At 49.1% G+C, this 27,908-nt stretch overlaps 1 protein-coding gene across 1 annotated transcript in view; it reads left to right on the top strand.

The window, feature by feature from the left end:
* LOC119111933 (abhydrolase domain-containing protein 2) overlaps positions 1 to 27,908 on the top strand; it is a gene marked incomplete at its 5' end in the record, with an annotated part of 70,883 nt that overhangs the window by 19,126 nt on the left and 23,849 nt on the right. Inside the window, 2 exon segments of the mRNA XM_037235813.1 lie at positions 4,399 to 4,585; positions 5,501 to 5,695. Of these exon segments, the coding sequence (XP_037091708.1) occupies positions 4,399 to 4,585; positions 5,501 to 5,695 (382 nt within the window).

Raw genomic sequence — 27,908 nt, 5'->3', positions numbered from 1 at the left:
GTCGTGCGTGCCGGGACCATTGTTTGGCAATACACTGCGGGCGTCCTGCGCCCGCCGTGCTGGGCTTGCCAGCAGCCGTCAGACAGGTTGGGGTTGCCGCCCGGACCTGCCGGCGGCCATCAGACAGGTCGGAGTCGCCGCACGGACCTGCCGTCCTTTTGCCGCCGCCTCCTGCGCCGCACGGATCCTGCCGCCTCCGACCGTCCATTTCTAGAAAAAAATCTGCATTTATGCAGCCTTTTAGTAATTGCACTCACGGTTGAATGGTTACGGGAAGCTGGCTCTTAGGCGTTCAAGATTTGGTGTGCCCAGATGACTTGTCACCATCGACAGCTCTTCTTAGCAGGAGTCTTTCTTGCCCCCCCCCCCCCGGGGCAGTAGTCCTAGAATGTTCTATTAGTGCTCGTTGATGCATTTGTGTTCGACTGTTGTCACCAATCTTCATTGATGGGATAAGCGACCACTAGGCTGCGGACATAGCCTCGATTCGTCACTGCTGGCTCATCCAACAGCCCTGCCTTCCCCTGCAACTTGTTGACGCTCCTTTCAGGACGCTAATGGGTCATTTGCATAGGCTCTTCTTTGTTTACGAGTATGTTAGGCCTGTTTACCGGTATTGATTAACGAGTGAAAGTATTTGTCATCAATGACTGAAAGACGCATGGGCGAGCCGCGTTATTGTCCGCCGCTGCAGGTCGGCTCGCAATAATACTTGTGTGCACGGCTCCCCCCAGAATGTTTGGGTCTGGTCTGACGGATGGTCTTTGTTCTTGACGAAAAGGCCATAGCTGCTGCTCTGAATTTCCCTCCGTCTGGTTGGTTGAGTTTGCTGTTTTGGCATAGCTCTGCTCGATGAAGAAATGTATCATTTGAAGTGAATTTGTTTGTTCTGTTTTTTCCGCGACGTTAATTTTTTTTCCTAATCTTAACACAAGACACCACAGTTGCTTTACGTTGAGATATGATCACGATTTCACTCTGGGGTTTGCTCCAGCCGAACCCCGTTTCTCAGTGTGGGGAAGACTGGAAGTCTTCTGTTAGCCTTACTCCTCGTAGAATCACCAGGAGAAATGAGACATAGATGACATTCTACTATTAGTTTCAATAAAGGTGTGCAGCTGACATATCAGCACATCCATCTCTCTCTCTCTCTCTTTGTATGCATAACGCATCCCGCAAACGCACTTAACAATTGACGTAAAGCTGAAAAGTTTTGAGATGTTTGCGGTTGCAGTTTCAGAAACGTATGATGTCCTAAAATCACGTAACATTGCTATGATGATGCGGTAAGCATTTTGTTTGACTATCCTCGAAGTTTCAAGAGGCTGGTGCAGTTATCTGCAGCTCCAACGAGGGGTAAGGGAGTTTAAGGAGTTTTGTGTATTTGGGCCGTAGGCGTAACGATATATATCGCATCAAGACAGCGAGTTTAACATTTTCTAGCGTTGAGTGCCGGAGGCGACCGTAATGCCGAACCATATCTGCGAGAGCAAAAGGAAACTTGTAGTTGCCATATCGTTTATTATTCGTAGATCGTTTAGCGTGTGGTCGTTATTGTATCGTGATCCGCCCTCGACGTGAGATGACTACACATGCCGACAAAACGGCGTCCGCTTGCCGTGTCACGTACAGTGTTGTTGACTTTTTGCGAAAATCATTTCTGTTGACTTTTTTTTTACTTTTTGTCAAAATCAGTTGGAAAATCGTTTTTTATATGACAATGCTTAGAACAGTAAAGTGTTAATGACATGAGCCTTCAAGACGGTGCCGAGGAGGGATTTATCGGAAAGGCGCCAGGAAATCGGTACGAGTGATTGGTGGGCGGCAAGTAATACAAATAATGATGCACGGTTTAAACATGCTGTTGAGGCACTCAGTGAAAAGTCACAGACAGAACCGCTACGAACCTTAGTGGCGACTCGGCTGTAGCTCGTTAGCAACAGTCCAATGACACGGATAATACGCATGGCGATGTGCTACGGAGCGTTTCAAGCCGATCCACTGATATAATTTCTTGTGTTTCCGTATTGAATCGGCAAGTTCATCGTGGGATGTCAAGAGGTCGTGGGAAGCTGCAATACGCCTCAGCCATATGAGTATGGAATAAATTCCAGACGAGAGCGATGTTTTTCGAGAGCGAAGACCCGTGTTGACCCTTTCATGTTTACTCTTTGCACGAGAATAAAATGTCAGGAGCGCTTTGCAATCCTTGAACCCATAGCCGCCTGCGGTTTTTCAGCAGTTTAAGGCAGCAATTTAAAGTTTTCTTTTCGTTTCCTCCTTCGGCGAACAGCTGGAGGCCGCATCAAACGCTCCACCAAAAACAGATTAGTTGAATGTGACGACCGTATTTATTACTTATTTGGCGGCTCGTGTCTCATACAGCGAGGCGGCGCCCTCTGAGGAAACTGAATCAGTCGAGAGTTATGGTATAAATGCAAGGTTCTCTTCAGCGTTCAGGTAATCCCCTCCGGCTTCCTTGAATCACGTCTGTACCTTTCCAGATTGACTTCACATTTTCGACTCCTGTTAAATGGCCATCTGTGACTCATTCTGGTGTAACAACGAGGTAAATTTTGATGCCTAGTCGGGTCTTAGAGACATAGCGCCTTTAAGGAAGGCTTACACGATTTCTGAAGCTTCTGAAGGTAGCAATTCAAAATTTTCTTTCGTTTTTACGGATTCTGTTCGCGTGATATATAGACTGGCTTGACTTCATGCCGATGGGAGTTAGTCATCCGATCAGACTGCATGAGGCCACATTTAAAGGTCGTTGCAGACCCACGTGTATAACCTAATCGAAATGGCTTGTGCTGTTCATTTCTGGAATATTGGCCGGTAAACCGATATATGATGCCAATTTACTGCCACCGTCTGGCTCATCATGCTTCACAACAAGTTTCTAAATGAGTAGAACAGACATTTCGTACAAAACGTCGCATGGGACCCAAATCCCGACCAGGCTCTTATCCTGCATGTGAATCCTGCCCTTAACTATTGTCCTGGTATGATGCCGACGCAAATGAAGGCGGCTCTCGTTTGTTGCCCGGTCGAGAGCTAGGCATCATTAGGACGCCGACTTGACGACGAATGCCACGGCCCACCGAAGCCGTTAGATGATGTAGGGAATCTGTGAGTTGTTATGTAACGCGGGACGTCAACAGTTACTTCACGGTTGTCAAAAGAATGACTCACGCTATCGACTTCGCTAAGGTCCGACAATTGTTAGCCTAATAATATGGGAGGTTAAAGTAATACGTCAAGCTGTCGCCGTTGGCGAAATACCCCGGACGATGCGGGCTACCACGTCTTTAAGCCGCCGGAGCCCTCAGATCGTGTCACGACTAGGAAATAAGTGTCCTAAATAACTGCTTTTATGCACAGCTGGACTGCATTCAAGCCTGGTGAAGTGTCGGCGATATAGGTTCCATATTTATAGAGGTATTTGCCTAGATGATCGCTTCACGCTTTTGCGTGTGATGGTGCGAACGTTGTTGTTTTATCAGCTTCTGCAAAATTTAAACGCTATCGCCCTTAGTTTTCTGCCATAAAACGCACCCCGCAAAGTCCAGGTGGGTGCTTTCAGTGATATTGTGATGGGCATGGATCTGTGTAGTTTTCAACATATTGTAAAGTTATGAGCAGGATTCCGTAGTTGTGCTAAAATCAGCGTCGCGCTTATGCGTCATAATGTTATGTGTGACCATAGCGCGTGTTACATTTGTTCTGTACCTGCTGCGAAAAGTACTGTTACTCTTATCGCGAAAAGGGTAAAAGTATGGTTGTGCTTTTCAGTGCACTGGAAGTTCATTCGGTACAAATAGAGACAACTGAACAACAGTTTAGTATCACGTATTTAGTGCGGACCTCCTCGCTGCGCTCAGATGGCGGCCTGCTGCGCCGGTGATGCCAGCCGAATGGCGTTGGTGGTAATGTCTGGGGCGATACGTGAAACATTAGCCGTGTTGAACCGGGCATTGCCGTCCGCCGGTTGTTTTTTTATTTGGAACCGTGATTTGGGCGCATATTGATTTTTTTCACAACTTCGTGCATGCATTCACCATTTTGTGCCTGGCATGGTAAGTGCGTTAGCCGCAACACCCCAGGCATTGACTTCCTTCTTTTTGAGGTTTTGATTTGGAACCGTGACACGGATGCATGTCCGCATTAGCATGCAACTCAAGCAAATCGAACGGCAGATATTACCAGTGCGTGTCCCATCCCTGCCTTTCAACCTAACCATTCAATTTAACATACGCGAATGTGAAGCTGGCGGTGTCAGGTCAGGTAAAGTCGGTTTGGTGATTTACTCCGCCTTCTTGGTTGCCTTCGACTGCCTCGTCGTGGTCCTGCAAGCGGCGCTGTGGCCTAAGATAGGGGCTTGTTGGTGTGCCACAGGTCGGACAGAGGAGCTGGACGTCATGTTGAAGGGCCACATGGCCCGGCACCCGCTGACACGGCTCGTCCTAGTCGGCTTCTCCATGGGCGGCAACATCGTCACCAAGTACATGGGACAGCCGGCCGGGCGGCGGACGCCCAGCATCATCGGCGCCGTCTCCATCTGCCAGGGATACGACGCCCAGAGGTCAGCCGCTGCGCACGGCGGCGGCGCCGCGGCAAGGGTGCGACACGTTCGAGGATTCCTGCCCGTTACTGCCGTCGACTTTCGAATCGATCTATTTTGTTGGGGTGTGCCTGGGTCAGGAAGGGCAGGACAGCGGCACCAACTTTGCCTGGGGTCAGCTGGCTAGTAGTTGCTAACACGCCGCCTACTTTGTGTGCTGTGCCACGTCTCGAATGGATGGCACTACTGGACAGAATCCGCGTTAGAAGTCGAAGCATGCTTTGGCGCTGGCAGGATGCAGGCCGACTGAAAGCTCAAATTATTGATGCTGTCCGTGTGCTGCATGGTAATATCCTTTGCCGGACGCCTGTTACGCGGCGCCCATGGCTGAGTCGTGAACCGTCCACCGCTCTCCGCCCTGTGACCTCCATCCCGTGACCTCCGTCCAGTGGCTTTGTCCAATGACCTCTGTCCTGTAACCTCCGTCCACTGAATTGCGTCCCCCGAGCCCCATTCCGTGACCGACGTCCCATGACCTCCTCTCCACGATCTGTGGCCCGTGACATCTGTACCATGGCCTCTGTGCACGACTTCTGTCCCGTGACCTCCGTTTCAAGACCTCTGTCCCGTGACCTCCGCATCATCATCTTCGTACGCGACCTGCGTTCTGTGAACTCCGTCCACTTACCTCGTTCCCCTAACCTCCGCCCTCTGTGACCTGTGACCTCTGTCTCCTTACGTCTATCTTGTTCTGACTTTCGGCCCCTGCTTTCTGTCCCATGCCCTCCGCGACATAGCATTCGTCCCCTCGACTTCATTTCCTGCATGCTGTCCTTCGTCCTATTTGTTCCGTCCTATGTCCCATCCCCTAACGTCCGTGTGTAAATCCCTCCCTACCTTCAGTCGGCCGTCGCTTGACCGCCTCGCGGTCCGTAGGTGTGTGAACGCGCTTCTCTGGTGGCGCGAGTTCCGCCGCTTCTACCTGCACATGATGACGGAGAACATGAAGGCCATCATCATGCGACATCGGGCCGTGCTCTTCACGGATGACGTCAAGGCGCGCTACCAGCTGGACGAGCGCAAGATCTTCATGGCGGCCACCATGACGGAGTTCGACGAGGCGTACACTAGGTGAGTGCTTCACAAATGCCCGTCCCGGATCAGGAGACGGCCCCAAGTAAGGACGAGATGATGGTCACGGTCAGGGTTAAGGGACAGTCCCGTCCCGGATCAGGAGACGGCCCCAAGTAAGGGCGAGGTGATGGTCACGGTCAGGGTTAAGGGACAGTTCCGTCCCGGATCAGGAGACGGCCCCAAGTAAGGGCGAGGTGATGGTCACGGTCAGGGTTAAGGGACAGTCCCGTCCCGGATCAGGAGACGGCCCCAAGTAAGGGCGAGGTGATGGTCACGGTCAGGGTTAAGGGACAGTCCCGTCCCGGATCAGGAGACGGCCCCAAGTAAGGGCGAGGTGATGGTCACGGTCAGGGTTAAGGGACAGTCCCGTCCCGGATCAGGAGACGGCCCCAAGTAAGGGCGAGGTGATGGTCACGGTCAGGGTTAAGGGACAGTCCCGTCCCGGATCAGGAGACGGCCCCAAGTGAGGGCGGGGTGATGGTCATGGTCAGTTAAGGGACAGTTCCGTGCCGGGTCGAAACGGTCCCGGGTCGGATCAGGAGACGGCCCCAGATAGGGGCGATGTAATGGTCTCGGTCAGGGTTAAGGGACAGTCGCGTGCCGGGTCGGGACAGTCCCGGGTGGGATCAGGAGACGCATCCAGATAAGGGCGATGTGATGGTCTCGGGTCAGGGTTAAGGAACAGTCCCGTGCCGGGTCGGGACGGTCCGGGGTCGGATCAGGAGACGATCCCAGGTAAGGGTTAGGTGATGGTTCCGGGTCATGATCAGGGAACAGGGATCGGGTTCCATGTGGGGTCGGGCCGGTCCCATGTCGGGTCAGGAGACGGGTCAGATGACGGTTGGGACGGTCCCAAGTCGGGTCAGGGGACGGTCTCGGGCCAGGCCAGGGGACGGTCTCGGGGCGGGTCAGGGGTTGGTCCCGGACCGAGTCAGGGGACGGTCCCGGGCCGGGCCAGGGGAGGGTCCCGGACCGAGTCAGGGGACGGTCCCGGACCGAGTCAGGGGACGGTCCCGTTGCCGGATGAGGGGACGGTCTCGGGCCGGGTCAGGGGACGGTCTGAGGTAACGCAACGCTAAGGGGATGGCCCTGGGTCAGGGTCGGGGACAGTCCCGAACCGGGTCAGGGAACGGGCCCTGGCTAGGGTCACGGGACGACCCTGGCTGGGGTCAAGGGCGGTCCCGGACCTTAGTCAGGGACAGGCGCCGGTTTCAGCACGTGACGTCACATGGTGTGAGTGCGCCAGGCCGGATCTGGGTGGGGTCTCAATCATTGTAGGACGTCATAACGAAGGTCAAACGGACTATGCCGCCGCCTGCCGGTGAGGTTGGCCATGTGAGAAGTGTCCAAGGTGTCGCCAGCCAGCACATGTGTCCTATGAAGCCGTGCGGCTATTACTTCACCATGCCAAATTGCGAGCTGTCGCGAACTCAATCTGTTATTCACGCCCTGATTTATGCGCGGGAAGCTGGCGAGCCGGCTCGGGCAATTTGTGGAAATAGTGGGATGGAGGGAATTATGTGTCCAGTCTTCCACGGGTTGTATTTTATGAAGCTGCCTGTCAATGACCTGGGTGCCCGTGAAAGAAAATTAGCTGTGTGAAACGCAGGTTCTGGCTGGAAACATTACTGTCGTTTTTCCTGCAACTCCTGGTTGCCTTCTGTTGATGTTTGATTTTCATTGATTATTTGCTCATGCATTTAAGATACTGAACTAGAAAGTTCGAGAACATTTCGTTACCAAAATAGCGTAGTCTCGTCTTCGCCCAGTGATTCGACTTTTCTGTTAGACAGTTGCCGGCTTTGCTACCGAAACTTCGGTGCAAACTCCGTACATACTCCCCTGCCGATTCCACGCCCATGTGCCAGAGAAAGAGGGTGGCAGCTGGGTGCATGATCAGCAACTTTGGGTAATTTTCAGAGTGTTTAATACAGCGAGGGACTCATTCTGAGGAAACGTCGTAACGAGTCGTAAAGAGCAAGGTTTTTGTAAGCGATGGTTCACAGTTTGTTAATAGCTGCGTTGTTTTCCCTGGTTTGTAAATTGCCGTACTTTTGAGCCAGCAGACTGCCTGCGGGCATCTCTAGTTGTATCCTCGTCCATCAGCAGCTTACCTGCACGCCAGAACGCCTTAAACGGGTGCTGTCAAGGATATGACCTTGTCATATTCTGATCATGCGTATGAAAGCGTGTGCGTGTGTGCGTGTGTGTGTGCGTGTGTTATTGGGACTCTATGGCGCGCTCAGCTGCTGAGGCTATGTGAAGTCACCAGCCTTTCACCCTGGCACGAAGGGCAGGCGCCACACCTGGTATCCTATACGCGCAGTTTAAAGGGAGTGTCCCACCTTTGGGGCACATTTCAAAAACGTACCCTGGTGAAGCCTCAGCTCCATTTAGCCTAATCATAGCACTGAATAATGCCACTGCAGCACCATGAAGATATAGTAAAGAGGTCAATTTTTATCATTTTCGGGTCAAATTACGCGTTTGACGCTTTGCAGCAGCACTGCATTTCTCCCTTGGTAGACCCAGAGTGTCGCGACAACCGTAGTTATCGCGTCCGTCATCGTGATGACATCCGCCATCGTCGTGACGACGGCAGAATCTGCTTAGGGGCGCTGTCAACTGTGATGGGTTTAAGGTGCCACTTTTGAGCTGTTTTAACTCGCATGTTGCGGGCCTGCGGGCCTAAGAGTGGAACCCCTACTGGTATGAATTACGTCAGTACAAATGTACGTCTGTGAATGACACAGCGGGCGGCAAGGGCCAGTTACCGAGAAACGCATTGGTTGAAGTTTGAACCAGCGCATCACTGAAGACCACGTGGTACTCCGTTTTCAAAGCCGAAGTGCGTTTCGAAATGAGCCACGATGCTATCCGCTATAGGGGAAAAATCAAAGCCAGCGTGGAACGCTGTGTTGAATTCGAGGCATAATGACTCATGTTAGCAGACATTTTTTAGAGTGTTTCCAGCTTTCGTAGCCTTTATTACGAAGACATTTTGACAGCCCAGTGTGTTGCAAACATTACAAAACACGCGCGTTAGAAAAAGCAAGGCAAATGAAATGTGTTACTTTCAAATTGGTGAGCAAGGATTTCGGTAAGATTTCTCCCGCAGGGGCGGCTGCTTGAAATCGAAATCATCAGGTATTTAGACGGATAGCAAGAAAACTGGTGTTATCAATGAAATCGGACGCGGCTAATCTAACAATGGGGTGAACAATACAAAAAAGGTAGTATGCTGCCTTTAAAGGGAAGGTTTCATAACTGAAGATTTTGAATGTGAAGAAACAAGCTCACTTAAAACTATTGGGATGCTTTTAAATAGAAAAGACTGATCTAGGCAACTCAATTTCTTTGTTAAGTAAATATGCTACTCAATACGTGATTGTTTGATTACGTCAACGTACCCTGCATAACATCGATTGTGCAAGGTACGCAACTGGTGAAAACTGGTGTCAACTGGTGAAAACCAGTTGACGATCGCTACATCTGGGAATTGCACTCACGAACGCCGAATACGAACGACTTGATAATTATCTTTTTATCGGCTTGATCGCCGCATGGCTTATGGAACGACAGGACTTGAATGACGTTAGTATGACGTCATGAATGCCAAGGTGACCTAAAAACACTCACCCCAAAATCCTCTCCCTATTTTCGCGGGCGTAAAGATTTAAAACTAGAGGGATGTGGATCTTAAAAAGGGTATGGCTGTGAACTGCACCAAGGGGTCTTCAAGATCGTTATTTTACTTCAAAACCCCATATTAATATGTGGCGCTCCCTGTAATGGGAGTGCTCCGCATTTGAAGATATTAAAGCAGCGATCAGATATGCTGCAGTAAGTCCACTTATAACTATTGGCATACTTTTAGGTGGAAAAGACTACTCTATAGAAAACTGTTTTTCTATTTAGTAAATATGTTCCACAATGCGTCATTGCTTGATTGCGTCAGGGTTTTTTGCATGACGTTGAGGTGCTGCTAAACCGCTGTGCGAAACTTCCTCTTTAGCATTTAGTTGTACTTCAAGCTCCTCGGGAGATAGCAGTGGTAGTACTGGAAGCGTTCGCTGACGCAAATATGGTTACGTGCTCGTGTTTTGACGTTTCGCGTGGTGCTCTAGCATATTTGTCCATGAGCTTGAGAAGTTTACTTGTATTCACATGCTCGGTTATGGCGCTGCTCTTAAGTTATTTCATTACAAGTATTGCTGCCGTGATAACTGGCAGCCATATCCCACTTCGCATATTACGTAGCACAAGACGTGACTCGGGATGCATATTCGACCCTCTTGCCCTTTTTCTTACTTTATTGTGAATCCTCGCGAAGCCCCGCTTATTCGGGGCAAGCTGTATGCGTCAGCCATGGGTGGGCTGAGGGTCCCTCTGGGAAGGGGGACCGCAATGATAGCCTGCATGAAATTGCCTACACATGCTGGCGGGCCTGTGGCCCAGAGACTAGAGGATTTTAGGGCTTACGAAGGACATGGCTGTGAAATGCACCGAATTATCTTTAAAATGGCGATTTCATTTAATGACCCCACTCAAATGTGGAGCACTCCCTTTAACTACTACGTTATCGGTACAGCGTATGAAAGCTTAGAAGGTTCTATTGTGAATCGGTACGCCCAGTAGTGTCTCCCTGGCAGCCATCACATGCAGTGGCAATTGCCATTGTAAGTACGTCACCGCGTGTCACCGAAAACACGTGTAGCTGCATAACGGCAGAGCATATGTATGCGAAACTGAGGCATGCCAATAGCACGAATGTGACGTCCATTTCGTACTATAGCTGATTTTTTTTTTGCACAGGAGATCATCTTTTAGTCGATAAGCAAGGATACTGGCCTTTTTTCCTAGTACCACTCGGGCTAAAACTCTTTGTTCCTAAAAGTGCCATCATTGGCATGCTTGCCTTTCGCTTATTGCTGCTTGTTTTGAGGCCACATGTAAAAGGGTAGCTAGTGATGCGCGCTTAGTGCGTGTGTGAGATTCCTGATGTCGCAGCGAGAATTAACGACATGGTCCCGGAGAACACCTCACCAACCCTTGTTGGACTTAGAAATGCTGACACAGACGCGTTAAATATGATCCCCCGAGACATACCGGGCGGTCATGTAGGTGACTCAGTCCGTGCGGTGATCTCCTGTAGCTGACAGATTGAAGCGGGGTAGCTGTAGCGCTGTTTCTACATTCACCTTAGGTCAGTGGACGGGACTGTTTGAACCGGTCTGCATATAGGTGGCGCCTGGGTCCACACAAGCGTCAGGAGAGCGTTGTGTGTGCTGGGTCCGTAGGGGCTGCGCGCCGGCAGCTGATACGGCTGTGTGGCTTCGCTTACCAGCTCAATCGGTGTGAATACTGGTGGGGTTGCGCTGCAACGGCCAGATGTTTGCTGATTATGTGCGGGGCTATTTTGAGATGTGAGGGTACATTCAGGATTACCCTGAGGTGGAAGAAGACTCCCCGTTGCGCGATGTCTCTTTCGTGTGCAGTAAGCGCACATTACACAATTGCGCGTGCAGGTGCATTGTCTTCCCCAACGTATTGGACTTTCAGTCTCCTCATCGTAGGGGCCAAATTTCTCGAATCTTATGCTGCTCTTAACCCTGCACCCCAAAAGCGACCGAAAACACGTCTCCCAAAAATATACTTGCACCGATGCACATGCTGAGCTATCCGTCACTGTGGCGACGCTTCTGAATGCCGAGCAGCTCTTAAAGGCAACGTTTCAGTTTGATGTGGAGGTTCGATCCGACGTAGCCAGATTGTATGGCGCAGAGTCCTCGTCCTTATAAGGACCTTATGGCGTCTTACGTAATGCTCAAAACGATCTGTATCCTGGGCTGAGGTCCAAATAGCCTTGAGTTTCTCTCGTTCTATGTGCATCGTTGGTATGACATCAGCGCACACGCGCCAACGTAGACGCGCAGACAGACACACATGCACCCGTATGCGCCCGTGCAGACGCAGACAAGCACACAGACACACACGCACCCGTACGCATCCGCGCAGATGCAGACACTCAAACAGGCGCACATGCCTACAGGCATCCGCACGCACGCGCGCGTGCGAACGCAGGCACGCAAACAGGCACACATGCACCCTTGCACATAAACTTTTTCTTCTCAATAAATCACAGTCCATTTCTTTTCAAATTGCATGCATCAGCTGAATGTTTTGCGCTGACAGAATGAAATTTGCTGGATGTTTTAAGTCATGGGAAGTCTCCTCAGTTCGTAACACTGTAGATAAGCACAGGTTGCCGTGGATGTTGTTGACGTCATTCGACTGCGTCACTATTGCCACAAATTTATATTACGCATTCAAGAACCAGAGCCATTTTCTTATACGGTTTTCGTTATCCTCAAGTGGATGCATCATGCAGCAACACCGAATAAAAAACACTCTTGCTTTGAAATGATCCATATTTTTCTCTTATCTCTATCCATGTTCCACTCCCAACCACCACTACGTCGTTTGTGTGATGCTGCGTGAAAGCGAGCATGACAATAATATTTTGGCCACGAATACTTGCCCATCCAGTGGCATCGTAAACGTTAAGCAATATTGCAAAATGGACGTATTGTTACATTCTACAGAAAAGCTTCGATAAGCACAACACAAAATTGTGAAGTTGATTTCTAGGCAGTCTTTCTGCATTACCTTCTACATGGCCTTCCGGCTGTCAGTTTCGATGCTTACGGAATGCTTCACTGATATCATATGCTGAGATTGTTTTTTCCACACTGAATTGCCTACATCTCCAGATTTTAGAGGAATGGGCTAATCAAAGAGAACAAAAGGCTTAGTGTGAAATATTTGGAAAATAGCGGCAGTGCACTAGGAGAGAAGCGTATTGGGTGTAAGTTCCCTGTGGTCGAGGTCGCAAATTACATCTTTTTGAAACATAGATAGACGAAATATATGCCACTACTCTGTTCAGCTTTGACGACTGTTGCGAAGTTTACATACCAGTTACGGTGGCCTGTATTGACAAATGAGAGAAGCTAGAGCAATGAAGGACTCCCAGTTTCCCATGCATTTTATTGATCACGGATATCGATTGTGATTTGTAAGACATGGTTTGTGCCTGGTCCAAGAAAGTTAGCGCACACCGCACCCTCACAATGACAGCCAAGTGCTGTGTATAGTTTTGAGTTGTTCTTGTTTTTTTTAGTGAGATGTTTGCTTAAAGCTGTTAAAATGTGCAACCTGGTGTGCTGATGTGATATCTGCCATTTGTCTTATACCATTGATGCTCTTGATGTAATAAAACAAAAACGATTGCTTCATGATTGTGTTGCGCTTGGCAGCACATCCTGGTCTTTGGATGATTTTAAAACTAAAAGTGGAAAGAATGCATTATTTTGCTTGTTGAAATTTTAACCAGCGAAAGCCCGCCAAGGCTGGCCCATAACCCATTCAAAAGCCCGCGGGTTCTTGCAGCTCAGATATTGGTGGGTTGGCGCGTTGAAAAGTTGCGTCTCTACTACAAGCCTTTCTACTAAAAAACATAGACAATTCTGGAGACAGATCCCTTATGATTCTAATGCCTGTTTGATTTTTATGTACATCATGCTCTTCCGGTATGGAGCCGACGACTGATTTAACGTTTAAAGACTCTGCTACTCACCCGGCAGGGGCAGTGGCCTCGCCCGGTGTAGGGGACTTGCACCTCTTTTCCTTTTCAGTTGAAGCAAAGGAATATATTTAGGTTTGTTTATTCATATTTAATGACAAAATTGGTTTCACATTTTGGATCGGATGGTCTGGCTGTTTGCTACATACTGATATTTACCTCACTATAATTTCTACGTAGCTTCCAGCATCCCTGTGTTAAAAATATAGTGCATATATACAGTACAGTCGTTTGCCAGTAAGCAAATCATGGCAACTGTGGACATCTGGTTCAAGCAGCCATAAGGGACCACTTCAAGAAATTTTAGGCAAATAGTCAAGAATATGGAACAAAATAAGTCAATTACAAGTCTTGTGGGGCCGTAATTTGTCTTATGACAAAATCCCATGAGTTAAAACAGAAAATGGTTTGCTCTGGTTTCAGATCATGTGTTAAAAGCAGGTAAGGTAAGCAATTACTTGCCCCACATGAGGCTTACTGGCTTTTTAAGGGCGCACTTTTTCCTGCTCCTCCCAAACAAAAAGTCAGTACCCTTCGCATGCTTTGCTGACAGACAGACAGGGTCACCCCACCCATCCCCAAATATAAATATCAATCATGTCCACCAACCTACGAGATAACACTGCGAAACAAGAGAGAGGTGTGCATAATAAATAGTTCCAGAGGGGATAATTTCGTCATCAAACACTTTTGTATTAGCTGCGCCAGGCCTGTTCCAAATCTATGTATAGCAGCATGAGGTAGCCTGGTCCGGCAGACTGGTCAGGTAGACACTGAAAAGGTCTGGATTTATCAATATCGAGCACCGCCACGATTAAAAAAACAGCTAACCGGGTTTAGCAGGGCAAAAATTGCGGTAAAAATAAGTACCGTGGTTCAAATGATTTCCTTCATTCCCTGTGAATTGTTCACTCTCGGGTGCATATCAAACATGTTTGGGCGGCTGACGACTTACTCCAATTGATGTATAAAATACGTGCAGGTTTGCAGTTGGAGCATTTTGCAGAGAAATTGGTCAACATTTTTAGCAACAGATGGTACCTTCAAAGGCAATTGGAAAGGAAGGAAGAATATATTTGTATCACACTCGTATGATACCAAGAAAAACACAAGCAATTCAATAACTATAATGACTGATACTTTTTGGCAAAATTTTGTCATCAGCTAAGTTGACCTGAAATCTGTAAGCATGAGTGCTCAAACGGGGATATTCATCTTGTAAATTTCATTTAGAAGACATTTCTTGAATTTCTCACTCGTGCTGGTCGGGAGAGATGCAATTGGACGGTCAGGTTTCTTTGGGTAAAATCAATACGTGCGGTAAAATTCTCTGCCAGGCTTTGCTGTTTTTGTTTGCACCAGGCTCTGCTTTCGTGGTGTGGTGGTGAGACAAAAAAAGGGGATGCATGAAAACCTTGCATTTGGCGCACAGCTGCCGACTGCGATGTATTTTGTGAACAAACCAAACTTGATGCATGCAAGCGAATGGAGTTGCTGGGGCTCTTGAGCTTGAAGGTACCTGGCGTCCTTGCTCTGTGCATACATAGATATGGTTGAGATGTAAGTGAGGCAGGACATAGCCATAGGTGTCCAGGTTCTGTGGAGCCTTGTTTATGCTTGGTGGTTTCTAGTAAGCTTGGTTTTGGATGACATCTGAAAGCCTCAGGAAGGGAAATATGGGTTTGGCATGTCCGATTAGACAGTATCAGGCAGGAGTGAAAATTTGACATAAAATGTGGGGAAAAGGCGTGAAAAATTCCTCGTCATAGGGAATGGCAAACACCCCTCGCCAGTACGTGTGAGCGTGTGGTACAGGCGCTGGAACGTCAAGAAGCTGACAGGCGCGCCCGCGATGCCAAGCAGGCGCGCTTGGTTGAACACGAGCGGACTAGGCAGCGATCCGGTTGTCTGGGCTGACCAGGGACCCGCTCCCACAGGGGAAGTCGTTCTCTCCCGTAGACGCCGCTTTACACCCAAAGCCGGCAATTCTAGGACACTGGGTAAGCATGAAAAGACCGTGTCGATATCAGCAACACCACATAAAACAAAAAAATGGTTTAAGATCGCAGCGCATTGTTTGCATCCACGTGACGTCGCCGAAGACGAGATTGTCGAGGAACTATCAAGAGTTTGGCGTGACAAGCGCTGGTAGGATTCTCGTCATACTGACGTTTAGTTCCACTGATTTGCCAGCCGAAGATACGTGTGGGATGCGCTCGCGTGAAGGTTCGCCGTTATGTGCCGAACCCTATGCGGTTCTACCAATGCCAGTGATTTTGCCCCACTAAAGTCCGCTGTCGTAAACCGCCCAGCATGTGGTAAATATTTTATGCTAAATTAATGTTAAATGTTTTTTGCTCTTTTAGATCGCCTGTTTCACACTGATCTTCCATCTCTCGTAAACACGTCTTTTTGTAGGCGTGGTTGCCGCGAGGCGGTAGACAGGTAAAGACCGTCCCCACCTTTTAGCTCTATGACAAACATTTTACAGTAGATCTGTAGGGGTATCCGGACAAGCCTCCAGGATCTGCGAGCGTCCCTGAATCAACGATGCCCAGCGATTGTATGTTTCAAGGAGGTGAAACTTGCCCCTGAGAATCAGCCCGCTCTTTCTGGCTATGCAGCGTGGCGGCGAGACGTGCCAGCTGATCTCGTCTCGAACGGCGGCGTTCTGCTAGCGGTGCACCACAGTGTGGCGGCGAGACGTGCCGGCGGATCCCGTCGCGCATGGCGGCGCTCTGCTAGCGGTACACCACAGTGTGTCTGCTCACGGGCTGACTTAATGCACTGAGTTACAGGCCGTCACAGCTAAGGTGTTCTTGTATCGCACACAATAACCATCTGCTCAATTTGCCTGCCTCCTGGGACCGCATGTCCCTCCGTTTAGCTCAGACACCTGGTAGCTCAGCTCTCGTTGCCCTTCCTAATATTAGATAACTTTGATGCCCACCACTCAGCATGGGGATGTGTGCAGACGAACATCCGCAAGAAGCGCTGTGAAGCCTTCATACGTGAAGGGTCGCTTTGTGTTCTAGACACGGGGATACGGAAACTCATTTTACACTCCCATCTGGACAGGGCTCAGCAATCGACCTAAGCCTCTCGAGCCCGCAACTTATCAACCACTTTAGCTGATCCGCTGATCCGCAGATCCGCTGATCTGATAGCTGATCGGTGTCGGACGATCCGCCGGAAAGTGATCACTTCTCCATATGTTTTATTTACAGAACTGACGTCATCCAGGGTTGTAGACCACAGCGGTGAAATTAAAAAAACTGACTGGACTGAGTTTCAATCGCGAACCGGGCATTTCATGTCAACGAAAGCCGTGGGTCAGCCTCCGTTGGTACAGGTTTTGACTTCCTTGATTTTGCGGTCTGCAGTAAGATCTGTTACACGAACGTCAGACAATCCTTGTCAGCCTCTCGTCCTGGTGGACACAGCAGTGCCGGGACGCCATCTGCGCGCCTAAGAGGGCCTTTAGGAAGTTCGATCGCCGTAGCACGACAGAAAATCTAATCGCGTTCCGACGAGCGCGAACGACTGCTGGACACACCATTCTTGAAGCGAAACGTGCGTCATGGCGAGCGTATGTCGGTCAGCTGAACTGTTACACGCTTGCATCCAATGTATGGGTGCGAATCAAGCGAGCCACTGGACAACGCTCATCTACACCGCACCCTGTGCTGCACATTAATGGATGCGATATTCTGCACCCATCCAAGGTTGCAAATGAGATCACCCGTGCACTGTCTGAACTCTGCGCTGATAGCAATGCCGTTCCGCAGTTCACACGATACCGAACTCTCTGTGAGGCATCACCAATCAATTTCAGCACGGGGGAACCGCTGCCGTACAACCGGCCGTTTACAACGTCTGAGCGAACGTCCGCAATCAGCTCGCTGCGTAACGTGGCAGAGGGTCCGGATTTAATCCACAATACTATGTTAAAGCAACTTCCCCCACCAGTGAATGACGCCCTGTTGGCAGCCTTTAACATGCCGTGGATGACTGGAGAGTTTCCGGAGCCTGGGCAAGAATCACACATTATTCCCCTGCTCAAGCCCGGCAAGACTGATGGCGACCCTGCTGACTATTGCCCAACATCGTTGACTTAATTCGTATATAAATTCATGTAACGTGTGGGGAATGTTCCCCTGTCAGGGTTTTTAGTACGATACAACGTCTTAAGGCCCGCCCAGTGTGGGTTTAGGAAAAATTACAGCGCACTTGATCTTATTACATCAGACACAGACATTTGCACGAGTTTTAGACGGAAACGACACGTTGGTGCCGTATTTTTTGACGTCGAAAAGGCCTACGATACGACGTTGCGATTTGGCATCCCGCTGAAGCTTTCCAATTACGGGGTTCGATGAGCTGTGGGCACGTTCCTTGCAAACTTTTTGTCCAATCGATTTTTTTAGACCTTGTGGTGGTGCACGTTTTTCTGACATCAGCAAGAAAACGGCGTGCCCCAGGGCAGTGTTCTCAGGGTGGATTTGTTCGCGTTCGCGTCATGATCAATGATATCGGGGATTCCCTCCCTCGATCTGTCGGCCAATGCCAATGATATCCATCGGTCCAAAACAGTTGCTGCACACTTTTGCAGACGTCGTGTCAGTGCTCGGCGGTGAGTCTAAGTGCCCACGGGCAGACGATTCCAAATGAATCGGCAGTCTGTTTCCTGGGCATGCTCTTTGACAATCGTCAGACGTATAGGCAGCATTTAAAACTCCCACATGGCAAATGTTTTAACGCGTTGAACATTCTTAAGTATGTTTCGAGGCTCTTGTACGGGGTAGACAGGGCAACACTCTTATTCTTCTACCGCTAACTCATATGTTCTTAGCTGGATTACGGATGTCTTATTTAGGATCGTGCGCTTCATTCTTGCAAACATGTATTGGACATAGCGCATCACACCGCATTACGCGTTGTGACTGCAGCATATAGATCGTGGCCAAAATCCAGTCTTGCAGTGGAAGCAAGTGAACTGCCGTTGTCTATCAGGAGAGAAATACTGGGAATACGGTACACTTCCAAGTTGCAACAATTTTCAAGCCGCCTGACCCACTGGGCAGTTTTTCCCGACGTTTAGAGCGCATGTTTCAAACCGGCCGAAGGATCTACGGTATACCTTTTGGCGTGCAAATGGAGGAACTGTTCCGGAACAGCGGCATTAACTGGTGCGTTGTACTAAGGTCCCGCTACATTTTGGCACGCTCGTGGTAACTGACTAATCCCTATGTGGATGTCTCGCTGTCATGCATTAATAAACAGCGCGAGATCCCAGCTGACCTTAGGTTACCGGCCTTGGAGTACATTGCCTCGTACATAAATTTTCAGACCACATATACAGGCGTCTCGAAAATGGAGACAGGAGTAGGCTCTGCGTTTGTGAGTGGCCAAGCCACCCGGTCGTTTTCGTTGCCTTAAGAAGCAAAATACCTCCGTGTACACATCTGGGCTTGTTGCCGGAAATAAGGCCCTTTGTTTCATCGAAGTTGGGGAAGGCAATTTACACCTGATCTGGCTCTTCGAGCAGCTTATTGGCTCTGCCAGCTCTTAACTCACCGTGTCCCATCATACAAGACATTTTTATTCGCCTCAGCGCTAGGTCTTGTGGGTAAAAGTGTCGTCCTATGTTGGATACCCAGCCTCGTGAGCGTCGAAGGTAATGAGCTGGCCGATGAGGCGTCAAGACGAGCAGCGCGTGCACCTTGCACCCGCACTTTGCCTCCGCCGGTCAGGAACTTTTACCCTGCCATTACGACATTTATAGGTCTATCTGTGGCTTGATGACCTTTAGCTTGCTGTTTACTGTGACGTCCCAAAGACGTTGCCATTTTCCGTTAATAAATATTTAATTTTATTAATTTCCGTTAAACGGAAAATGGCAACGTCTTTGGGACGTCACAGCAAACAGCAAGCTAAAAGTCATCAAGCCACAGTTAGACCTATAGTCGTCGAGCTCACGCGATGCGAGACGAGAAGAAGTAGTCCTTTGCCGAATACGCATTGGTCATGCGCTCGCGACGCATGGCTATCTCCTGCGCGGTGAAGAACGGCCCAGTGCCCTCGCTGCGAAGCGCCACTTACAGTTCACCACATCATTTGCCTATGTCCACATTTGAGTGAAGAGCGGTTACGCTATTTTGGACAGGATGCTCCAGTTACTATCTATTCAAACATCAGTAGTGCCGACTCTCGCATCCTTGCCACGACTCAGCTGTTTTCATTTTTGAACGGTGTGGGATTGTTAGTCATTTATACACCTATGTAGTGATTTAGCTGTCATGGGTGCAAAATGACCTAAGTACTCGGCGCGCCCTGTAATCCCAATGAACAAGAGCACTGCTGCTCAGTTCTCTTTGCATGAAGTACTAGACATTTTTTTTCTCGACGCGAGACATCGGTGCAGGTCACCGCTGTAAATGACGTGTGTGGCTGTGTATGCCCTTGAAATCAACTCACTCCCACCACGGTGTGTTGCTTTGGAATGTCAGGCTGCGTTCTGTGGAACGGATTGGGACCTAATCCTTTTAAGTATCTTTTGTCTTACTTTTTATCAAAACAAATAGGAGCACCCCTTTCAGCGTACTCTGGCTCATCACGTTCTGCCTTCCGTTGATTACCTTTAGAGGTGAAATATAGCATTTAAACTGCAAACGGCCTCTCCAAAGCGAACGGAACATACCACCAGTGGGAGCGCACTGTCCCAGAGATCTCAAGAGCTGCCCACCTTAGGCTCTTAACCAAAGGTGTTAACAACTATGAAAACACCTGTCGACAACCGATGTGCGCTATTTGCAGCTTTGACGAAACTACAAATTGGGTTACGTGAACTACGGGACGGCTGCCGACCGAAGCGGCGTCCGAACTGTTACGGTGCGGATGCGATCCTCGCATGCATCACAAACACCCTCTGTAACAAGGCTTTGGACCAGTCACCGCTGAACAAAGCATGCAGTTCAGTTGGTTCACCCAATACGTAAAATTACCAATATTTTCAGTGTCAGGTCTATGTCAGGCGAAGACGATTTACACTGCTTGATTTTGAGGCTAACGAAGCTCGGTTGCCGGTACTCAACCGACTTCGAGGCTGATTTTCTCGTATCCGTCGGCAGCGAATCACAAAATGGAAGTGTACCATGTAACTGGGGCAGTGTTTCGATTCTCCGCGATGATGACAGTTCATTCGAGCGATGCGCTCACGGAACTGAAATTGATCTTGGCAGCCTAGCCGTGTTGCACGATATATCCTTTCAATCGCTGCAATTTTAATAGAATATTCTATGGAAATGGTACATGGCAGGCGCGATTAAATACGGAAGTGCATCAATTCCAAGTGTGCTGCAGATGTCTATAAATCTCGATACGATGAAGCCCTGGCAACTACATGCCTTTGGTTAAATAGATAGTTTTATAGCGATGGTAAAATTAGCTCCCATGGGATGAAGGAATTCCACGGAAAGTTGCCCTGAACCATATAAATCAAGCAAGCAATCATAGCTCATAGGATAGATCACAGCAAGCTGTAGAGTTCAGGGATTTTTTCAAGAATAGTGTTTCCGCGGTCTTAAGAGGTTGCGCTTCGTCTAGATACGCATGAGCACGCAGAGTTGGAGTTTTGGCTAAGAAGCAATATTTTCCTTGTGGCAGTCATGCCGTGTCATTCGGAATGAAATGGACGTCCAGTCCAAGCAAAACATAGACTACAGCATCAAGACTGAGCCGCGAGAAATAAAGGCCAAGTTTGCGTCGCAATTTGGTGGTGCCGGTCGGGGCGACCAGTGGCGCAGCATATAGCACGCCACAAGTTTGGCTCAACCGTTCCTGTGACACGGCTATTGGTCACGTCGAAGTATGTTGCACAAGGCCTTCAATTCCTTGCGGAGTATGACAAACACAGCTTGAAGCATTAGGTCTCCATAAAGGCGGTATAAATGAGCGTTCATCGTGCTCTTTATTTGTCCGCGGTGAATATTACCCGCTGCTGCCTTGCGTCAACATGACGTTAGCCTTGGCAGCCCACGCCGGGGCACACACAGCCCGGTCTGTGCTGCCGTGCCTTCTACTGGTGCGTCGGAACACGGCGGCAGGAGGACGGGGGCGCTGAAAGCATCGAATTGGTGAGTGTTTTTACAATATCACCGAGCCGGGCCTTATTTAAGCGCGGTCGTTCCTAAGAAACCAGCAATTATTGAACTTCTTAGCAACACGGAATCATGCAAGTTCGCCATTTTTAGCACCAGGCGCTGAGCGCTAAGTTCCAGGGCGGGGCAGGAGCCTCGTTGCGACATCAAGGGCGATGAGGTCAACCTCATCAGCGAGTTTAAAAGCCAGACGGCAGCGGTGGGGTACTGTCTGTCTTTAGAACCGCCATGACCCGCAAGCATCCTGAGATGACTATTCTACGAATGTGGAAAGGAAACTGCGTGTTCCTCTCGAACAGTTCGGCATTTGTTGTCCTTCATCAAGCGAATGGCCATGCTATACGGGCCTAAACCGCAAAGATCTGTGTTGAGCAGCAAGCGCATGGGCTGGAAGAGGAGGTTGTGGTCGGATCCGCCGAGGCCACCCTGGCTGAGCGCATTGGCTAGAAGGGAGGGTTGTGATCGCGTCGGCCGAGGCCACTCCTGCTGAGCGCATCGGCTGGAAGAGAGGGTTGTGATCGGGTCGGCCGAGGCCACCCCGGTTGAGCGCATCGGCTTGAAGAGAGGGTTGTGGTCGGGTTGGCCGAGGCCACCCCGGCTGAGATGTGCCCGTCGGTGGAAGTGAGATAACGTCGGCTGGGCCCTTGTGCGTCATCCCAGTGGTGGCCAGGCGTCGGCTACTGGCCACAGGTTCTACAGGTGGGTGTCAGATAAATGGCACTCGTATATCATGCCATTTTAACTTACTCGCCTCATTGTGCCACATGAATATGTTTGAAATATTGCCTTTCAGTTTGATGCTGCTATATTTGGGCGTTGACCATTTTTTGACCACATGTTTCAGTCAAAATACTGGAACACTGTTGGTATCATCACATGAAGTGGCATATTTAGTCGGATAACAATAAAATGAATATGAAGTAATGTAAGGAAACTGAAACAAAATATTCTTGTATTGCTTAGATAAAGACGCGATCCCCTTCAGATAATACGATCTTGGAGTTATTACATTAAGTAGTCGAAGGTACGGTAGGGCAAGTTCCACATGCGTGGTCGAAATAACACTAAAGTAAATACAAAATCGTGCCAGGATGCCAAAACGAAATCTCCAAATATCGCTTAGATCAGAACATAGTTGCAGACAGACAGAATCATAAACGAGCATTCACTACCCAGGCATCCCTACGCGTAAACCTTATTATCTCTTAGTTTTCACCTCCTTTTTGCTTCATGGCATCACTTTCTCATCCAGAAATTTAAGTATTCGGACCCACGGATACTTTACCATTGCGGCATGCGTCTGAGCTTATTGGAGAAGTACACCAGCGTGTTGGTGACGGATTTCTACCTTCCCGCGGAACGTGTTTGGGTTTTGATGCGGTAATGTAATCGTCGTCGTGGCTGACCTTAAGCCAGCACCTGGCCGGGCTAAGACGTGCCATTCTTAGGAGCACGCGTCGAGCGTAATGGCAACATAATGCGGCGTGCAGACCCGCCGTCCTTACAGGCCAAGGCCCGATTAACCATGCGCCAACATCCGCATTCCCATTGTGGGATTGTGCAGCGCTGACAAGGTCTCCATTTGCCTGCGGTTACAGTCTAGGGAAACTGTGTAAACAAGCCTATTTTCTTTACTTGTTTGGTAGTGACTCACTATATCGTGCTTTGTTTGCGGCAGCGGTACGAAGCTATTACTAAGAAATCTTGTTATTTGTTCAAAGTGTGGACTACGCATTGCAGTGCTGTTGGAACAATGAAGAATAGCCGACTTAGAGCCGTAGCTCACGGGTAAAAACGCTACGCGCTTTAAGTATTTCCCTTGTAACGTCGCTGGAACGTAAAATGGAACGAGCTAATGCGTCGAGAGCGAATATTGTGCAGCGTACGTGACATTCTTTGGATGAGCGCTGACATAAATCGGTGTTTCAACGCCAACCGAAATGCTGCTGAGACGTGACATGCTAGGGCCGAATTGTCACTTTACGCGAATATGCAGATGGCCGGCCCCTGAGCGGGCTGCCTGAATACACTCAGACGGCTGTTTGCAGTGAGAAATGTCGGATGAAATGGTCACGCTGGCGCTTGCTGTCGCACTGATTACCATTGGCAGGGAACGCAGCCGCGCTCGGGCGGTCCGCTCTTCTGCGCTGATCCAGCAGCAGTAGTAGCGTAGCCGCGCTGACCACGTCACCGTTTTCCGGGAGTGGCTTTCGCGGCTCAACACCAATGGTCGTCGAAGCAGGGTTGTGGGTGTGCAATTATACATTACACTGTTCATGACGTCACATGCTTTTGACGCATGTCCGATGCGCTTAACAGAAAACTGTATGGACAAACCATTAAGGCCATCACAGGAATGGTATGAAATGAATGGTATGAAATATATATATATATATATATATATATATATATATATATATATATATATATATATATATATATATATATATATGCTGCGAGCGTTTGTGCGCGCGTGCGTGCGTGCCTGTGTTCTTGCGTGCGTGCACGCGCACGTTCGTATGTGTGTATATTGACAGCTATTGTATTTATTCCATGATATTTTGTCATTTTATAGTTAAATGAAATCATGTTCAAATAACACATTATTCAATAAAATATTCGCGTAACGTACTTGACATCATGTGTAAAAGATAAATTGTCATACAAATTGATTGGTCATTGCTTTGGTTGTACACCTTTTGGTTGCGCTTGACAGAAAAATGTGCTGAGACACAAATCAATACAGCTGATGCTACGAGTGCCTTTGGTTGGACACTTTCCATTCCATCTTGTTAAAAAATGTTGTATACTATTCTGCGCACACCGCAGCACTTCTTTGTCGTCGGTTGGTCTGTAGAACTTGCGTGGGGTGTGACCACCGGAACTCATTTGCAAGTGTGATAGTCCCCAGCTGTATCCGCATGGATTCCTTCCATGCAGCTACCGAAGTGATTATGCTAAATTGTGTCTCAAGTGGAGGGGAAAGGCTGTGCGCATACTGTAGCGCGGTCGCCGAGGCTATGCACTTGAGCACGAATGGTGATGCCGAAGAAATGGATACTATAGCGTGTTATCCCCTCTAGTCTTTCAGCCTGCTAGCGTTCCGCGTCACCCCTGCCTTCATGCATCTCTACGACGTATAGTGCTGTGCATTTATAGCAACTAACTCTGGGAGCTGCGCATTTATGACAAACTGTGATCGGAGGGGACCGCTTTCCATGCTACCAGCTTCAAATGCGCGGGGTAAATCGTACGCAGCTTCACGTTTAAACACGGGGTGTGCATGTAGAGATACAGGATGTGAGGTACGTCTCCATCGTTGCTTCTTCATCGAAGCTCTCCGCCGCGTTTTCTGACATGGTTTCAAAAGACTGAAATTATTGGCGTTGTCACTATGGAAAATTGACTAACGGTGGTCTATCGCTACAGAAGCAGACAGAAGGCAGTTCTTGGCCAGTACGAACCGCTTATGGCAGTAAGACGCTTCACCCTTGAGCTGTGTGTTCATCACCAGACGAGGGTGAGCAGACTGCTATGCCGGCGCTGTCTGCAGATGTCAGCATTTGTTTGGACCCATGTGAAGTAATGCGTGTGAAAAATCGATAGGGGGAGGCACATACACCCGTCGGCCACGGCGTGAATACGCTGCCTGTCGACTGTAGAGCCTGACCTGGCCAAATGTCGGATGGATGATGGTCACATAAATGGATGACGGTCGCGCCAGATGGATAATGGTCGGATGAATGGATGACGGTCTCAGATGGGTGGCGGTCAAAATAAAGGCGGGAGCAATACGGCTCTTTGAAGAGGGCGCATCCGTTTTCAAAAGGTCTTATTCCCGTGGGACGCGGCCGTGTGTAAACGTCTGACAGAATTTAGGCGAGGATGGAGAGCGGGGGTGTCAACGGCACGGCAGGGCAGACGCCGGCCTGGAGCGCGTCACCGCGTCGCTTCAGCCAGCGCGTCCATCAGCTGGTGCGCGGCTGCGCCGCTGTCACTGGTGCTGGCTGGCGGTGGTAGTCGATTATAGGCAGCTCTAGTCGTTTATATGTAGCTGTTCCTGCAGCGGGAATCAGAGGGTTGGAACTATTTGAAATATGAAGATACATCCATGCATTCAAGCTTTTTTCATTTGTTTCTACACCTGTCAAGCGTGAACCAGGTGAGTGCGGCCATGCCAAAAGTAAAGCGAGAATGGGTCATGGATTGCTGCTTAAAAAACGTTGAAGCTCAAGTTGCTGGCCGACTTTGCACCACTTGTCGGATATTGGATGCATGCTTGTAATCCGTTACGTTTGTGCACCGCGGCTCTGATCCACCGTGATCACGGGAGACGACGATAATGTCGTGTCAGTGTCGTGTGTCATTTTGCAGTAGGAACGTATTGGGATGGCCACTTTCCATGAAAGTTTTTCGGGCATAGGTGCGTTAGGCAATTTCCGTTTCATGGTGAAAATTGGCCATGCAACTTCATTCTCGTGACTTTCCGTCGGTAATTTGTGTCTCCAAGCAATGAATGAACCTAGCGTCTCCGATCATTGCAGTCCGTCGGCTCCGCACTGACCCTGAACGAATAGCGAACGTTTCCAGCCGATTGTGCAGGAGCCGCAAGACCCTTGTCTGTATAAGATTGGAATGTCGGTTTGAGCGATGCTGGGTGTGAGTAGTGGACGGTAGGCCAGTAGACACGTAAAGTGTAACGCGGTTCACGGTGAAAAATCTTAACATGCGCATAGTTTACAGATGCCGGACTGCACTCATGCTTCACTTCGGACAAAACGCTGTCAAACTATATCTAAATATTTGTTACATAAACATTTATAGACAAGACGAAAAAAATGGGACTGTTTTCCTCGAGCTCAACCGATAGCTGAGAATCAGCGTGTCGACTGCACACATTATTCTAGTGCCAGAGTCCCGCAAACAAGAAAGGCATTTGAAGCGGTAAGTCCATCCGCTGTTTGGAGACTGGTAATACTGATGGAAGGTCACGAAAATGAAACAGCTTGAGCAGTTTGCATCGCAACACGGGAATAGCCTGGGGTGCCGTGCCCAAGACACTATTAAAAAGTAACACATCCCAGGTGCATGCATGAGATGTCATTAGCGGTGAATGGGGGTCAACACGAAAAGCCTCTCGCATGTTCTTAAATTGTGGATGTCCCTCTTCAGTTCTTAACAGCCCTATCAGAACATGAGTTATAGGTTCCAACTGCCTGTTGTGGTTAAAACATAGCTATCCCAACAGTCCACGAAAGAAGAGCAAGATTTGTGAGTCCACTTTGCGGGGTATCCTGACCACTGAAGAGATCCTCCGGTGCAACTTTGAGACCTGGTGACAGTCATAGTCATACGGTGGCCGGCAGGGCCTGCCGTGCAGCGCTCTCCGTCCAAATAGCTTGATTAAGTCAGGAGGTTACCGGGCCGATTGCTAGCTTGTCAAGTGTGGCCTGTGGAGCGAACTGGAGCTGGATGGGCCACGGTGGAGCCTATGTGTTGACAAGGTGCTAACTCGGTCCAGACCCGCCCTGCGGAATTGAGTTGACGGCTAACTTGTGCTACCCACGTCAACGGTTTCGAGGGGCGCCCTCATGGCATTGCCGATGGAGGAAAGCTGCCCAATATTGGGTGCCTGGCACTAGACCGCCTGGCCTGACCCGGTGACCTGATGACCCGTTTGGTCAAACGCGGTGGCAGTAGACAGCAACGAGCAACAGCACGGGACGCCAACGCATCGCACAGCGCAGCATGCGCCTTGAGAGCGCGGGTGTTACAGACACTATCAAGAAACTCCAGCTTTTTCATTCCTAAAATGCGGGTAGTTTTTTGATACCCAAAGAAACTTTTGGGTCCCAACAGGTGCAAGGCGTTACAAATGATGTTATTGCTATGCGTCTGATTGTTTGATCTCTTTCGAGTGAGTTGTCTAGTGCACTGCCGTTTTTTCAAATTGAAGCCAAAATTTGAAGAAGGTGCTCCACATTTGCATGGGGTATTGAGCTGACATAGCCATCTTGAAAATCATTCAGTGCAATTTACAGCCCTGCCCTTAAGACCTCAACCCCTCTAGTTTCTGAGCTTCACGCCCGCGTAGATGTGCAGACTATTTCGTGCAGATTATTTGAAGGTCACAGGCATCAATGACGCCGTAGTAAAGCAACTGAAATCCTGACATCCCATTGGCCGTGCGACGATCAAGGTAAAAAATATATCTGTCGAGTCGCTCATGTCTGCCGTTCGGTGGCGCGATTTCTAGAAATAACGGCCGTCAATTGGGTCTCAATCAATGTTTTGCAAGGTACGGCGACGCAATCAATCACGTATTGGACAGCATATGTACTAAATGGAGAAATTGTACTTCAACGTATTTAGAACATGTCTAATATGTATAATGACGCATTAAGTG

This window comes from Pollicipes pollicipes, unplaced genomic scaffold, assembly GCF_011947565.3.
Source record: "Pollicipes pollicipes isolate AB1234 unplaced genomic scaffold, Ppol_2.1 Scaffold_7261;HRSCAF=8764_pilon_pilon_pilon, whole genome shotgun sequence".
Classification (NCBI taxonomy): Eukaryota; Metazoa; Arthropoda; class Thecostraca; order Pollicipedomorpha; family Pollicipedidae; genus Pollicipes; species Pollicipes pollicipes.
This window is presented reverse-complemented; position numbering and strand designations above follow the sequence as displayed.